This window comes from Thermobia domestica, chromosome 8 (assembly GCF_964235325.1).
Source record: "Thermobia domestica chromosome 8, izTheDome1.hap1.1, whole genome shotgun sequence".
NCBI lineage: Eukaryota > Metazoa > Arthropoda > Insecta > Zygentoma > Lepismatidae > Thermobia > Thermobia domestica.
The window spans coordinates 9963162-9981530 of NC_137461.1; the positions used below are offsets into that span (position 1 = coordinate 9963162).

Sequence of the window (18369 nt, forward strand, 5' to 3'; positions counted from 1 at the left end):
CACAGACAATAATTATTTTACTATCAACTCCCTCCCCGCCTCCGAAGAGATACGCAGGGATCGTCATATGCTCGCACCAAGTACACACCATCTCGCTTCAATGGCACTTGTAGGGTACGTTGCGATTATTTGAAGATGCCATCTGAAGACCCGAACAAAGACACTGAAATCTGTGCGTTGGATTTTAGAACACATTTATTTATACTTCCATAACTATTTTTCCGGTATCACATTATGCCAAGTATACTTGTGATCCATAAGTATGACAACTATCCACTATAGCAAGTATGACAAAGGGATACAATTAGTAGAGACAATAGTTTCTATGGTCAATTCGATGGACAACGAGGATCAATTAGATTACGAAATGATTGATGAAAATACACTGTGATGATGCTTTCGATACTGATGACATTTGTGACAACACGGATGCTTCAGAACACTCGCAGGCTTCAGCAAATAATTTTATACCTCTGGAATATTCACAGCGTGCCGTACAGGTGCAAAAGGACTACTCGCACTAGTCGTCTTCTACCATTAAGGTACGGTTTCCGAAAATACAAAGTCGCACGTATTTAGGTAGATGTTAAAACAATGCTGACGAACAGGGAATATAGCATGAAAAGTATTCGTTTGTGAGCAAATACTGTTTTCAATAGTTCATTCTAGCACGAGAGCGAAGGCTATCAGTTCAAGAACAAACAATTCGACGGTGAGCCCTTTATCAAGCCAAGCTTATTGGTCTGATGGGATTTAGTGCTTCACATATTTTGATTCAAACATTTACGAAACGCTTTCGTTGGTCATCCAGAAGAATCTGTGTTTTCACATCTACAAAGAAGTCTCTCAAAACAGAAGACACTGTCGATCAGGGCATCGAATTTCATCTCTATTTACCCAAACTTTGGTCTAAATCAGATTTTGAATACCTACCAACTCGGATTTAATTATACTTTATTATGGAACTACATATTATCGCACAGAGGTGGAAAATTAATAACAGCATTAATTCCGCAATTAAATACTCGCAGCACACATTCGTAGCTATACAACCTGTTCTGTCTATGGAGGAGCAGTTGTTATCGCCAATGTTCGTTTGCTTCCAAGAGGTTGGGGCTCAGTTTCCTCCCACTATAATACTTCCTCTAAACAGAAGAAATCTTGCATTGCATGTTCTTATGCATTTTGTCGTAAAAGCCTATGTTACATTTGTTCCTTTATCCTCTACTATTATCACTAGTCACTGTACACTCTTTCCCTCAACCTCTTACAGACATGTTACCCATAGCAGTGCATACCTAAGGGCTTGCGTAAACTTCATAATGATACAAGAAAGACAGTTGTCGAAGCATAACGCATACTGTCACTCCAAAACGCGCAACTACTGTTGCAATGTTTCAGTTCCATATTAGTATTTTGCATCTTGGATCCGCCATTTTGAATTTTAAACTTTCGATATCCAATTCATACATAGCGACGTCGAATATCTCTCTATACGAAATTTTAGATCCATAACTTGTTTTGTAATTTGTGTCCGCCATATTGGATCCCCCATTTTGATTTGTAAACATTTCATGTCAGATTCATATTCTGCTACCTTTTAAACCTATATATACACCTCGTCTCAAAACAATTACATCACAGCTTCCTATTTTGTCCACGTTTTCTGATGTTTCCGAGCAGTAGCGTACGCAGGAATTTATTTCGGGAGGGGTCCAAACTCAATATAAGAGCATTTTATATTAAAATTCCTAAAATTGCTCCTATAATTAGGCTAAATTTACACAAAAGTCTAAATTTTCTGGGGGTCCGGATCCCCAGGACCCACCCCCTGCGTACGTCCCTGTTTCCGAGCCTGCCTAGTTCTGATCTCCAAATAGTAGCCACGCTCCCTATAGGCCCCATTCAAGCGAGATATTTCACATGTAAGGTGTACTCAGTGTGACCTTTCCAACGATATATAACGCATACAAATCCCCGCGAACCACTTCTAGTACTTTCCTTGTTAGTTGGATGACTGATAAGGGACGAAATATGCACAATTGATAATCGCTTAAAATTCACCTTATTTCACACCATATACTGGAGTTCTCGACTGTCTTAAAACAACTATAGATTATTCCTATATTTTGTGTTAATATGTGACATCATCCCTATAATGGGCGTGGGAGGCCCGGGTTCGATTCCCGGCGGGAGCTCATGTGGTTCGGATTCCACGTTAATCAGTAGGTCCACATCTCATATAGCCTCGCTGCTGAACGGGACGTAAAACTCAAAATCAACTCAATCAACTCATCATCCCTATAATGAACGCATAAGATAGCAGGAGCAGATTGCTGCCTGCTTCTTTATCTTACTACTATCTTCGAAATTACCTTTATAATCCAGATTCTTTTGTAACGTGAAACGTGCCCATGAGAGCTAACTAGTCGCCTATTAGATTTTGTTCTTTGTGTATATTAATCATTTGATTTCCAGCCACCTTTACTTGCCATTGAAGCAATTAAGGAACTGTTATCATTATTATTATTATTATTATTATTATTATTATTATTATTATTATTATTATTATTATTATTATTATTATTATTATTATTATTATTATTATTATTATTATTATTATTATTATTATTGAGCTCCTCCGTGGCTAAGCGGTTAGCGTACGCGCCTGTGGCGCGGGAGACCCGGGTTCGATTCCCGGCGGGAGCTCATGTGGTTCGGATTCCACGTTAATCAGTAGGTCCACGTCTCATATAGCCTCGCTGCTGAAAAGGGACGTTAAACTCAACTCAACTCAATTATTATTATTATTATTATTATTATTATTCAACCATTAAGGAAACAATTAAAGGAGGGAAATATGTTGTTGACAAAACCAGATATACATCGATGGGATTTTTCGTGGCTAAGTGGTTAGAACTTCGCCGCCTGTGCAGAAAGCCGAGATTGATTCCTGGTGGTATGTACTGTAGTTTGAATTAAAGCCACGGATCTACGTCTAATATAGCCTAGTAGCCTAGGTGCTATATATTTCTTGTGTTCTGGTAATCCCGTCCCACTACAGAGAAAATAGATGGGCGTTGAAAGATAAAAAACAAAAAAAAAAATAAAATAAAATAAAATAAAATAAAACGGACATTGTTTGCTATCAGTTGCTTGGTTTATATTTCCGTTCATACTAGTGGCACAACTTGGTAGCGCAACTCAGTTGCTGTGTATGAAAGAACTGTAATATTCTTTCGTGGAACTTATCTACATATTCTTCTTCTTCTTTCTCTCCTCAACAATAGGTTGGTGGGCAAAATGCAAATTTTAAAACTTTTCTCTCTCTTGGGAGAGCTGTTTTATACATTGATAAGGTGTCTTCTTCGTAAGTAATACATATTATTAAAGAACAAAATATGTAGTACAGTGAAACCTGTCTATGTTGGCCACCATCGGTTCCACTGAAAAGTGGCCAACTTAGACAGGTGGCCAACTTACAGAAAACAAGTGTGATTGGTGTATTTTTAAAATAGGATTTCTAGTATTACTTGATCGTAAAATTTTAATAAGCAGTGGCACGACAGCTACTTATAAATAATGTATAAAGAGTAATCGTAAAAATATACAGTACTAGAAAATATTACTATAGTATGTTTAATATATGTGCATACCTTTCTCTTCCTGAAATCTAGTCTGGTACATTGGATTATTCGAATTGAAAACACAATAAAACAAACAACCATGAAATAGAAGCGTATGTACGCAGTTTATTGAAATTGATATTATAGCACACTGAGTTATTAAGATTGAAAACAAGAAAAGCTAAGTTATAAATTGGGAAATTCATATGCAATTTATATGACTTCTTTTCAGTTGTTACTGAATGGTGGTTCATTCTAGACGTTTTATTCTTTTTGACAGATATGCACATTCTAATATTCTAGTTAACTACCTCTTGTTAATGAGCTAGAAGTGTTTCTCTCGGAGCAGATGATGTTTTGAGAAAATCTTGAGGGAATTCATATCTCAAAAACTCCGTTTTTTTTTTTTTTTTTTTTTTTTTTTTTTTTTTGACAAGCCGACAAGTGGCAATAGTTGACAATTGAGATGGTTAGTTTTAACCTTGAGAATTTTCCGGCATTACTAAAGCTCCCCACTGATGAGAGGAGTTGATATAGCTAATGGTTTTACTAAAACAGACAGGGTACACAAATACGTATAACCATTTCCTGAATTCCTGTACGTGCTTTTTCATATTCATATCTTCCTTCACCACTCCTTTATCAGGGTAGTCTTCTGGCCATTGACTTCCAAGAACAAATCGCCCGAATCCTTGCTTCTTTTCTCCAGTCACAAATACAGATCTGCCTCTCATATGGGAATACGAAAGAGTTAAGAAAAATAACAAAACGGTATTTTGCGTGGCCAAGATACGCAGGTAAATTTATCATCATCATAGAATAAACATTGCTTCAATGTGGCCAACTTCCAAGATAGACAGGTGGCCAACTTATAGAGTAGTAAGTAACGAATGTCTTATGGGAAAATGCAGGTTCAAGACGAACTAGGCCAAGATAAGCAGGTGGCCAACTTAGAGAGGTGGCTAAGTTGACAGGTTTCACTGTATTATACTTTTAAAGGAAACTTTTATCAAATAACTTGAAATTCTAAAAATACATGTTTTTCTTTGTTTTTCTTAAAAGGATGAGTATGATGCTCAACTAAGTACCGTGGAAGCAACTGAAGAATATAGGACTTCAACGGAATTTAACATTACTGGTAAGAAAACACAAATATAGCTCATTTAGAATTTTAACTATATTTTTAAATTTAAAAAAAAAAAAAATGTCTTCATAATACATTATCATCATAATAACCATCGAAAATATTTACATAGATCCACGATAATGTGGGTATCTGCAGGTATAAATTATTCACGTGTTTATTCGTTAAACTTAATTGTGTATTTTCAGCACCAAGGGCACAAGAGACAGGCACTTACAGTTTGAATACCGTGATATGCTCAATGCCTTTCCATTGAGAACAGAGCCTTTAAGATCATTCCCCAAAGGCACATACGCTAGCCACAAGAGCCCGTTTTACTGTCGTAACCTAATTCTTTGTTTCCTCCCTCCTTTTCCTTCCACCAAATCTTGTGAAAATCTCTCGCCATACACTTAATTCCCAAACAATATTCCAAGCAGTGATGTCAACCGTAAACGAAATAAAATTCCATTTCTATAATCAAACAATTCTATTTTGTATCTGAATTTCCAACGTTGTTGTACTATTACTACTACTACTACTACTACTACTACTACTACTACTACTACTACTACTACTACTACTACTACTACTACTACTACTACTACTACTACTAATAATAATAATAATAATAATAATAATAATAATAATAATAATAATAATAATAAGTCATATGAAAATTAAACTTATGATGTCCTGTATTACTTTTTTCTTTTCAAATTTTGGATGAATTATCTATAAATTCCGAAATTCCACGTTGATTACATAGTTTTTGAATAATTATTTTGCTCAATTGAGAACAATTATATTTTGTTATTTTATTAGAGATGCAGTGAGTTCACACTTTTGTACCATTACCTTATATTGGGTCGATGCATAAGTTCGTGCAGTTCTATATATTTTATTCTTATTCTGCTGTTCTGTTAATTGAAAGACAAATACAACACAGACATAACATTAACATATTCTACGAGTGGAACAATACATTGCATACATTTTACTGCCACTCTTGGGGGCGCGGTGGCTCAGTGGTAGAGCGTTCACCTCCGGTGCTTGGGATAACTGGTTCGATCCCAGCTCGTGCCGTGTGGACTTTGTGGTGGACAAACACCGTGATCGTGGGTTTTCTCGGGGTTGTCCCGTTTCCTCTCACTTTCTTCATTCCACCATTTTACTCATCTCTCACCATCACCGTCTCCTTTAGCCTAACCGGCATAACCGTGGGACGTAAAACTTAAAGATTTCATTTTATTTTACTGTCACTCATATTAACTCAAAATCACTCAGTGGTGTAATCACCTCCACTACCTATGACCTTCTGCCAACGTTTAGGTAGCAGTTCAATGCCTCGTCCGTAGAACTGTTTTGGTTTTGACTAGAAGAAATCAGTTAGAAATTGGTTAAGAGAAGCTATTCTTGCAGCAATTGCTTCATTCCCGTATGCTGCACAAATTGTTCTGCACTGGATTCTCGGTTAAACTCGAAAAGTAAAATGTGACGGAAATGATCACTTTTCTCAACTTGATCATTCTATATTAGTTTGTCTGACATATATACAATAATGCGTTCACAATCAAGAAAATCTGTGTTTCATAACACACAAACTTCAAACTAAGGTAAAACAACGGATTAACGATAAACAATCACTTTAGGCGGCATTGTTGCCAACCCAAAAGAAAACCGCACGAACTTATGCATCGACCCAATACTGAGCTGAATGAAACTAAAAACATATGTTAGTATTTTACTGTGTTGATGTTTTACTTTCTTTCTTTTATTCGTTCAATAATTTGTTTTCTTCTCTCTTCAAATACCAGAACATAAATTTCGTCTCTCAGTACTTGATTTTTAAGAATCGCTAGCATGGACTTCACTTATAACAAAAAAAAAAAAAAAAGACTTAAAGTTAACAACACTGATACGAATAATGATGACTCATTATACCTACTTCCCCCTCATAGAGATGTTTTTATCCATATAGCGGATTATACATATACTGAAAAATCCCATATATGTTCCCAATTTTCATAAAAATTCTGTTTATCCCATTCCGAATAATTAATGTCAAAAAATCCCATAAAATTGGATTTTTCCCACGGGTTGGCATGACTGATTCCAAAACATACGTTTTTCTTTTAAGCCCTTCTTCCCGATGGTTGAAGTAGCAAGCAGAAGTCTTTGGTGCACGTAATAACAGATTCGATGGAAGAGTATTAAATGTGTTGATTAGGAGCTTCAAATTCCACTTAAATTCGCCAGGGAAACTTCAATTAAAAAAATCTAAAATTTTCCTTCGTGAATTGTGGCTTATATATATATATATATATATATATATATATATATATATATATATATATATATATATAGGCTGTGTTAATGAACCATATGGACAAACTGTAAGATGTGGTTTCTTACATCAAAATAAGAGAAAAAGTTCATATTGATCTGTGGGGAAAAGTACATAGTTTCAGATGCTAGGGCTGTCCAAAATCGCGAAAAAGCCAAATTTCAAGAGGCCTTAGTTCGAATTCGAGAAAGTATGGATGATGGTCTTTATCGTTGTTAAGAAAGTCACGCATGCGCAATCGAAAAATGAATATTTCATTAATGTTCAATGGGTGTACAGAGTATTCCCTGCAGGGTGAAATTCTCAGACACGCCATCAACCGGATTTTGAGATATGCTCTGACTTTAAGATTGGTCCAAAGTAGGTAAATAATAAGCCTTGACAGCAATGAACACGGAATCCTTTGGTAGAATATCGGAAGTGTTAAGGATCGTCAGCAGCATGTTCTCTCGTACTCCGGAACACGCATGCTGCGATGCTTTCTTTCACGCTTATTAGTGAAGAAAACGTGAAATATACCGTGAAGAAATACATCGCAGCACACGTTATTCCGAACACAAAAATGCATGGAGCTGCTGGTTCCTAACATTTCCGGCTTCCCTCCGAAGCATTGGGTGTCCATCGTTGTTAAAGCTTACCTCCTGCCTACTTTAGACCCTCCTTGAAAAGAGGATATATCTAAAAACTCTATTGAGAGTATATCTGAGAATTACACCTGTAGGGAATACTCTGTACACCTATTGAAAATGGATGAAATATACACTTTTGGATTGTGTGTGTGGGACTTCCTTTACGTTGATAAGGACCACCATCCACAGCTTCAGGAATTCGAACTAGGGCCTCTGGAAATTTGGCTTTTTCGTAATTTTGGACAGCCCTAGCTCTTTTTGCCATATCTCCATATGAATTTTTTCTCTTATTTTGATGTGAGGAATCACCTGCTACAGTTTGTCGGTATAGTTCATTAACACTCTGAATATATAGGGTGTCCCACTAGGAAAGGGCCATATTTTGAGGAATTGCAGTATTGGTCATGACAAGCAATCGGTCTAGATATCGATGAAGACACCACTTTATTTTGTACACATTGCTTCGAAGGTACACATCTCCAAAATTAATAAAGACATTGCGATCATTCAAAAACGTGTTGCAGATTGGTAGCACACGTAATAGGCATTAGGGACCGTTCACATATTACGTAACACTGTTTTTGATCAATTTTACCCCCTCTCCTCTCCTTTGTCACATTTCGTAATGAAGACTGAACCCCTCTCCCTTTGTTACGTAACGCTTTTTGACATTTGTTTTTCACCAATTTTGCTTATTTTCGTGGTTATCACAATAAGAAATTAATTTTAATGGCAGAACTTGAATTACAAAATGTTTGTATTTTGAATATATTTGTAGTGTTTTTTCGCCATCAAATCAAAGTGCTAGAAAGTGGTAGTGCCGTAACAATATTTTAACCTCATAAGGTTGTTTAATTAACCAGTCTTAATTCTTCGAAATTCCATACTGTCGTTTTCCCAAGGAGATCGCACCCAACCTCTTAGGTCACCGATGATTGGCAAGAAGGAAGTGCTGCAGGAAGACGCAGGTGAAACAGTTTCTAGAGAATTGACATTGACCTCTTTTATCTGGAATCCAGGATGCTTGCTGTATTTGAAGTTTCTCAGTGTCGACGATACAAAGAAGTTCTCTTTCCCGTTCGACGTGGCTGCACAAGTGAAGGAACTGGGACATCACGTTTGTGTACAAGCTTTCGACCATCTTCTTTGGACTTCAGTTTACCCCTTTTCAAATTCTTCTGGCCTTACATCAGCGCCAGAATGCGAATAAACTCGATTTCGCTTGGAAAATTCAAATCTGAAGATAAAAAATTCAGTATGAGATGAATATCCAACGAATTCAGTTTGTAATAGAATATCTTATTTTGCTTGGATCGTTCTGTCGCGGAAAATATTATTTCACCAAAAAGAGTTTCTTCTCTTTCACATGCGAAACCCCTTGGAAAAATTGTGTACGAAATGATTCAAATCAAAATTTTAAATCTATTCTCAGAAATAGCGATACGAGTACGAACGGGAGAGCATTTTCAAGCGGTAGTTACGACCGCTAACAACTAACTCCAGGAAAGCGTGAACCGTAAATGCATTGCGACGATAGTCAGAGCTTTATTGTATTGTAATACACGCAGGGTTCGTCACCGGTCATGCTAGTGTCTAGTAGCGTCTTTAATTTCCTTCTGCGTGATTGAGTTTATGCAGGTTATTAATCAGTGTCTCAAGAAACTATCAGTATAATACTAATTTCAGAACACATCTATTAAAAACTATGTTCCACATACTTCTAGAATGTTTCAACATTCAACTTCTTTCTCTTCTTCTCTAAAAGAAGGCATGTGCACCAAAACTATAGCAGATTCTGCCCTAACATCCTCCTCCCCTCTAAGAAATGTTTAATCATATCCCCAAAATAAGTATATAATTTCGTATTAGTAGATCTCTTTCAGAAATGTATACCAATACAGAATAAATTACTAAGTACAAATATGATTTTATATGCATAGATAATAACTTGTTAATAAGCGTTTTTTTTTTTTTTTTTTTTTTTTGCATATAAACATATCAAATGTATCTTCATAGAAACACACGTTTATATTAATAAAAAAAAATTCCAAACCCACAGTATATAAAACATACTCTCAAAACTAGATTCTGTTTTAAAAGCAGTTTCTATCAACAGCTCATCCAATTCAATTAAAAAGTTACCAAATAAATTTTCAAAATCAAATTTTCAGTCACAAACCTAACCTAACCTAACCGGTAATAATATATTCATACGTAATCTAACCTAACAACAAGTCAGTAAAAGGACACCTAAATCCCCATGAACAATGTCAAGAAACTTCATCCTTATCCCCAGCGATACAGGATAGTTTCTACTAAAAGGATGCAAAAATTCTCCACAATGCCTCAAGCGATACATGACTCTTCACAATGCCTCAAGCGATACAGGACTCTATCCACCACGCCAGGCAATACAGGACTCTCCACCATGCCTCAAGCGATCACTTCTTCTTCCTAATTGAAATAAGACACATATATACTTTTCATTTGCTTTCCCTAACGTCTGCCAGGAACGTAAATTCTTGTATGCGACTGCGCCAAATATTAAACTACCGCAATGCTAAAAATTAATTGTATAATATCGACTAAACAGCGTTATACTTTTTTATATATTTAACTATTAATCAGTGTCACAAGAAACTATCAGTATAAAACTAATTTCAGAACACATCTTCTATTACAAACTATGTTCCACATACTTCTAGAATATTTCAACATTCAACTTCTTTCTCTTCTTCTCTAAAAGAAGGCATGTGCACCAAAACTACAGCAGATTCTGCCCTAACAGTTGTATGTTTTCAATTTTCCAAAACAATATAGCTAAATATTTATTTACAAAGATGAAAAGAGCTGAATAAAATTATTATTTTAAAAGATTGCATATGAACGTGAGAATGAAAATAAAGATTACAGGAAAAACATGTTACGTAACAAAAACGTTGACCACCTCCTCCTTCGTGTTATACTTCGTAACGCAAGACCGAACCTCCTGTCCCCCTTGCCGCGTTACGTAATATGTGGACGACCTTTTTAGGTATGTATCACATTAATTACACTCACAGATCCAGTATCTCGGACTAAGTCCCGGAATTAATATTCAAATTTATATCTGTCCCTGCTCATTGAATTAAAACAATTGAAACTTGTTTGTTTTCACAATAACGAGCGGGAAAATGTTTTCACTAATTTGTTTGGCTTCTTTCTTTCACTCTTGGTTAGGTCCTGCGTGTGTATGTTTATGTCTGGCTATAATAAACGGTTCTACGGACTCGAAATATTTTAACAACCGGTTCCAGCAAACCGCTGCAAACCGGCTGAATAGCAACGAAAAACCCGCTTGTCCTAAACGAAAATGAAATTCAGTGCTTGAACTCTGTTGATGAAATTCTGCTTACGCCACTGGTAACAAGATTCTTCAGACATTCATTACTTTCTCGTAATCTTATTTATTTTCATTTAAAACATTTACTTACAAACAAAACATCAACTTTTTAGTTACTAAAATATACTGTGTATTGCAAACTAGCATCACTCACTCTGGTTTTCCATCCCAGCCTCCGCGAAGTGCGTTTTCTGGTGGACGAACACGTGTGCTTGGCTTCCCTCGGGGATCCAGAACTGACTTCTGAGGGGTGGGGCAGTGGGTTGTACGCAGTACTACTACTTAGAGCTACTTTTAAGAGTTGCAAAATCTGGAATGGTTTTTATTTATTTATAAAATAAGAACGTTTACTCTTCTGGGGGTGCAATCGCCCCGATCGCTCCCACTGGATCCGCCCTGGGAAAGATAGATAGGAAAATGTTAACGTAAGTCCTTAAGTTCTACGTTCCACGGTTATGCCGGCTAGGCTAAAGGAGATGGTGATAATGAGAAATGAATGAAATGGTGGAATGAAGAAAGTGGGAGGAAACGGGACAACCCCGAGAAAACCCACGCACACGGTAGGCTACAAAGAAAGAAGAGAACGTAAATCGTTTACTAATTCCTATACAAATGGTTGATAGGCTTGAAATATGAACTGATTGCTTTAGCTTATAGGGACGAAATCTAATTTTTTTTCGATGTTACTTCCCTTATTAGACGCCACTGCGAAGACCATGTGTTATTAAAGAACGCTGATTTTGCTATGAGCTGGAATGTACTGGCCCACTTTTCCTGCTCTTTATGACACAACCCCTCCGAAAATCTATTTATTAACGGAAATAAAATGAATTATTTTTTTCTGAAATATTTACACTATTTTTCTGAAATAATACACAAAAAAGTTCCCCAATCTCGTGACTCTTTGTTGGTAATAACTTGTCAAGGCGTGTGTAAGGTTGGCCACCTCAAATTACAACAATATCTTTTGGGTACTGCTTTTATCTTCCATAATAGAATATCAAAGTAAAGCAACGCTTTTGTTTCAAGTAAATTTATTTTTTTATGTCGTATGTTAGAGATGAAATTATATTTGGTTAGGGACATAATATGACGTATCTGTAACAACAAGGATAAATAAATAACATCGTTCCTCTTTGTCTTACCAATTGGTGTGGCATCTTCGCAATATCTTTATGGAGCCAATCCACCCTTGATAATAAAAGTCAATAAGATAGAAATTACGTAACAATACTGTAGTTGAGTAAAGTTAACGAAATATTTTAATAAAAGCGTTGCGTGTTATTTTAAGTTACAAACTTGATCGATTCCTCGTTCCAGAGTTGCTGTCGCCAAACAAAACAAAGGAGATGTTTATGTGTCTATTAAAAGCACGAGAGTATTTCCAAAAGCTTCCGGACTGACACTAAAATATTGTAATACTTGTAACAATCCGTTCATGGTATACAGTGCCATCTATGGAAGAACTAATGTATCACTTCCAACTGTATAGCTGCGCCAATTCGTTGGAGGCAGTCATTTGAGTCAGTCATTGTCTCTTGAGCTTACACAGTGCATGACAATGCTCCAATCTACATGGCTGTTGTCGCCAGGCTACGGTGCTAAATCTGGACTGTATGGTGAGTGCTGAAGTTTCCTTGAAACCAAAGTTTTTCACTGCAGCCTTCGAGCAAATGGCAGCCTCCAACGAACTGGCACATTACACAGTTTAACCTGATAAATATTGTCTTCCATAAATGACACTATATACCATGAACAGCTTACAACCAGTGGCGTGATATTTCAGAAACTTTTAAGACACCCTCCTACTTCTGTAAAGTATAATGATCAAAGTAATCATTGATTGATTTCAAAATTTTAAGAAATAATAATAATAATAATAATAATAATAATAATAATAATAATAATAATAATAATAATAATAATAATAATAATAATAATAAAGTTACAACCCACTGTTACTTTTCTCCTTCACGCTCTCCAGATGACCCAGAATCATGTTAAGTCGAAAGTATAATTTATGTAAGTGTGGAAGGGCAACATCAGTACTGAGTCAGGTTTTAAAGTACTGGAAAGTGTTTGCGCTTAATTTTATTTAGAAGAATAAGTAGAATAATTAGATTCAACTTTATTTTTCAAAGGAAATCATTTAATTATTCCTAAACAGAAGAAAAATATATAATTATAATTAAACAGAGGAAAAATATGTTTTTTTTTTTTTTTTTTGCAAAATACACATAATGCATAGGGATGTACACGACAAGGTTTGTGGCTGTCTCGTCTCGAAAATGTGCTGTAAAAGTGATGTGTCGACTTGAAAAATGTATATTTCTCTATTGGAAGAGCCGTGTCTCGACTCGAATTTGTTAGGAAAATCCTGTCTCGATTCGTCTCGTGTGCATCCCTAATAATGCACTAGATAATAATATGATTCTTTTTATATATTTTTTATAGATATATTACCTTCATTCTCGTCTCTACTGGGAAGAGAAAATAAAGGTCACGATGATTCTGACATTGAAAAAGAAGAAACGAACAGCATAATTGACAAGATTCCAATAGCATCTAAAGTAAGTGATATTTTTTCACAGGTTACCAGGCAAATTAAAATATCTAACCCCTTATATAACAAACCTACGAGAGACAATACCTCTAAAGAAAGTAGCCATTCGAAAACTGTGGATAGAATTTCGGATCAACCAGACGCAAGTAAACTAGATAAAATCAACTTGTTTGGTAATAACAGCGACGATCTAGAAATGTCAGATAAAACTTCATTCTATATGAAGAAGAAGAAGGAAGGACTTACTCAAGATTTTCAGAATTCACAAGTCCCACTGTCCATTTATGGTCAAAGACGAGGAATATCTGACGAAGAATCATTAGATAGAACTCTATCAAGCGTTTCCGAACCTTCAAAAGGTCAAGCCGGTCCTGTTAGAGTCAAGAGTGTGTCAACCGTTCCAGAATCTCAGAAATCTGTTTCAGGGAAGCAGGAAATCACCAAGCAATCAGAAAAATTTAGTTCTACTCAAAACACTCTTGTAGACGAGCTTGAAAGAGAAAAAATGAATGTTTTACCCTTCAAAATACCTCATCAGGTTACCAGTGTGTCGTTAGATGATGATATAGACCAGGTAGAATTTGGAGGAATTCTACAGTTTCATCCACAACATGATAACTACGTAAATTCTTCAAGTGAAAGAGAAGGTAATTCTAACATACCATTCCAGAATAATAGTATATCCAAAGACTCTATAATTTACGGAAAAGCTCCAAATATTTCCATGCATGACCACAGTACTGAAACCATTAAAAACAAATATAGCGATTATATATTAAATCCACTTTTTAGTGAAGTTACCTCAGATGAAGAGGATGATAGATCTGAGGGTTTTACACATGACCCTTGTATTAAAAACCGAATTTTTGAAGAGAATATCAAACAGAAGAAAGATATTCAATTAGACAATTCAAGTGATTATCAAAACTCACGTTCTGAAGGCAAGGCAAAGATATCAGAGTTTTCAGATAAACGCGAGAAAAATTTATCAACTCTAGATGTTGATACTGTGACAACAACCATGGAAGTTCAGGAAGTATTAAAGACAGGGACTTCTCAACAGCTACACAATCAAACACGTAAATCTTCTCAACAGCTACACAATCAAACACGTAAACCCAATGATAATATCAGTGAAGAAGCAAGACAGAAACGGCTATTGGACGCTGTACTTCAACACGACGTAAAAGAAGCTGAACGCCACATATTGCAAGGAGCTGATGTAAATATACGAACACCTGATATGTTTGGAGATACGTTACTGCATTTGGCCGTGAGTGACGGGGATGAAAAAATGACGAAACTTCTTCTGAAATATGGTGCCAAAATTGAAGTGTACAATTCCTTTGTTCAAACTCCATTGTACATAGCAGCTTTAGAAAGGCGATATGAAATAGCTCAACTACTCCTTGAGAATAATGCTAATCCTAATGTCGAAGATTTGATGGGAAGTACTATCTTAAATGTTGCAAAGCGAACAGGGGATCGTAAAATGTGTGACTTACTACTAAAATACAATGCAAAACCTGCTGCTCAGAATTATATTGACATCGACGTGTAGATGAAGATAAATATTCTGTGTAACATACATCAAGTCTTATTTATTTTATGTAGTCTTATTTGAATCGTGTCATACCATACTAACGATTGTATAACTTTCTGTATATTTGAATATGTATGTTTATACACGTTAAAGGAGCTGAAAAGAATCCTGTTGTTCGTAACCTTAACACAAACATTTATTGTGTATTGTAAATAAAATTACATCAAGAATTATTATTACTACAACACATACTTGTATCTCTGGAAATCATAGCTTTATTCTGAAACCATAGTAATAAACGTTAGTTTGTACGGGTAATATCCATATTTTCCTCTAGTTCAAGTGATTTATGAAAGAAGAAAATTGTCATTTAACATTTGTACCACTTGATTTTTGAGAATATCACTTTCTAATTATTTTTTTTCATATCCTACTTTTTGAACAAGAAAATAAAATCACACAAAAAAGCAACGTTTATTTTAAAATTATAACTGTGTGACAGTTTCGCCAACTTACTGAACATATTGGCTTCGTCACATACTGGTATGCATATGACAGTGTCTGATGAAGGCAATATGTTCAGTTAGTATGCGAAACTGTCACACAGTTATAATTTCAAAATAAACGTTGCTTTTTTTGTGATTTTATTTTCTAGTTCAACTTATTTAAAATAGCAAAGCTAATATGAACCAGTTAGTCATATTTTTCACTTTTTTTTCAAAATATATATTACGAAGCACCCAAATAAAGGACGACCCGCTCGGGAGAGTAATGTTCCCGGAAGTACGTTTTTTCGCGCGCTACTGTAGTCAGCTGTTTTACGTGCTATCCTATCAGTTGTTTTGAGTTGGTCACAAAATGTATATTATGGAGTACAAGGGGATCAAAACGAGTCCTGTGGGGCTTCTGATCCGTTCCTATTACTACATGTACTACTACTTATCTGCAAAAAAGTAAGTAAATCACTCTTTTGAGTATTATTTTCATATTGTTTTAATTTAAAAAGTGTTATAAAATGTAAAAAGAAAAAACTTTCCTCGGGCAGGGTTTGAACTCACGCCAAAATAGATTTTATTTCCTAGCATATAACGCTAGCCCACTCCGCCGGAAGACCGACATCAGCAAGTGTTTGATTTCTTCTGTTTGACGGCAATGTGGCAAGCAGTGGATAACGGCAACCAATCAGAACTGCGTTTTTCGTTCCTACTTCCGAGAGCATTACTCTCCTGAGCTAGTCCTAATAAAGGAGTCGAGAAAAACTATACATTTTGTCCAGTAAACAAAGGTGATTCTTTTTTTTTTTTTTTTTTTGCCACGGAACCACCAGTGCCATCTATGAAAAACTACATGAATCGCATAGTCACTATTTTCCTTCAAAGTTCCAAAGCGCTATCAGCGATAGTGAATGCGTACCAGCGGTGCCAGATCTAGCATAATGATGCTAGATCTAGCATAATTTGGATGTCTTTAGCATCTAGCATCTTGCTTTTAGCATCCTGCCCAAATCTATCATAATTTCAGCGAGTTTATCAAAAAGCCGCAAAACCTGTAGAAGAGAAAGAAGTTGGTCGTGGGAAGAAAAAGAACGGCAGAAATGAATCCTCTTCCATTGATCCATACAGTCGGTAAACGGGACAGGACGTTTGGGCGCCACCATTTGGGCGCGGACGTTTCGGCGCTGCTGTTTGGGCGCCGGACGTTTGGGCGAGAAGCCGTTTAGGCGCCAGATGTTTGGGCGCGAGGTACATAGTAAAAATCACAATTTACGAAATATAAAGTAAGCTAGGCACTGAAAACTAAGCGCAAATCAAGATATATATACATTTCCTACACTTCTATCTTTATCTAACCTCATTTATCTATCTATTTTCTATCTTATTTATTCATCTAAATTAAATAGTTTAATGCGTTTGTGGCATTTGTTGCCTAACCTCGTCATGGATTGATTTTTCGCTTGTTCACGATTCTTGTACTTCTGATCTAATGTTGGTCTAATTTTTGTATTATATAAGAAAGCTATATATAGGAAGTATTATATAGGAAATGAAGGAATCAGACGAACTGTTAATAATTATCTTAATGTTAATTAAAACATATTGATTTAATTTTTGTATTTTTTAAATAAAGTTAATAATTACATACTTATGAATACTAAAATTTGCTTTCTTTCGTATTACGTTTGCCAAACTCTTCCTTAAGTCCAATAAAGAACTACCAATAAAAGATTTCCACGCACTCAAGTTGAGAGATGTGGCCCCGCGTAGCGTAGTCGCTAACGCTCTCGCCTTTGGTGCGAGCGGTCCCGGGTTCGATTCCCGGTGGGGGCACTCGGTCGAAAAAGTGTAAAAAGCTTTTTCAGGCCGGCCACCCTGAATGATGTTTTCCTCACTCATTCACACCAGGCAAATGCTGGGGTGATACCTAATTTATAGGTCCAGGCCTCTTCCTTCCTTCCCCAATCCTTTCTTCCTTTGTTTTCCCCGGATAGTGTGCCCCCTCAAATGTGACGGGCTAAATGGCCTTACATGCCGAGAGCCCAGAAATCTAAAAATCCTAAATCCTAATCGAGTTCAGGGAAAGCTGTTAATACAGGGTGTCTAAGGCATTGAGTTTAGGAACTGTAGTATGCTGTATTTCTGGTATCACTTTTTTTTTTATTAACATTCCAATATAAAAATCAAAACTTAACACACTTTTTTTTCGTCCCATTGTAAGCATTTAATCTGCACTAAAGAAAGTGGCGAAAGAAGAAGAAGAAAAAAGAACGATTTCAAAGTGAAAAATAATAGTTAAGTGTACATATATTGGTCATTTAGCAACTAGAAATGTGTTTGACATTCACACTTATTGCATAACTACAGTAGAAATCCTGCTTTAAGTTTTTTAATGGAATAGGCTCACTATGTGCGTAATGCAGTCAATCATATCTAGTCTGGTCTACTTACCTTTGGCTTGAAAAGTTATCAAATAAAAAGCACACTTAACTTTGGTTGAAACTTAAATTTACAAAATTTAATTGTTAATTCAGTTTTTAGAATTTTCAAATTCCAGTATTTCTAGTATGTAAAACAAAATCCAGTATAATTCAAGGACTTCCACTACAGTAGACACCTTGTGATATCTTGATTCGAACTTAGTACTCAGCGCCTAACATAA

General features: G+C 35.8%; 1 protein-coding gene and 1 non-coding gene across 2 annotated transcripts in view; both read left to right on the top strand.

Annotated features, from left to right (window-relative positions):
- Positions 1-18369, top strand: part of LOC145691539 (uncharacterized) — a 66391-nt gene that overhangs the window by 11232 nt on the left and 36790 nt on the right. The window contains exons 3-4 of the mRNA XM_081766949.1: positions 4689-4764; positions 13562-15229. Of these exons, the coding sequence (XP_081623075.1) occupies positions 4689-4764; positions 13562-15229 (1744 nt within the window). The remainder of the gene's footprint in view (positions 1-4688; positions 4765-13561; positions 15230-18369) is intronic.
- On the top strand, positions 17467-17540 carry TRNAQ-UUG (transfer RNA glutamine (anticodon UUG)). Its single transcript has one exon. It is a non-coding gene; the product is annotated as a tRNA-Gln (tRNA).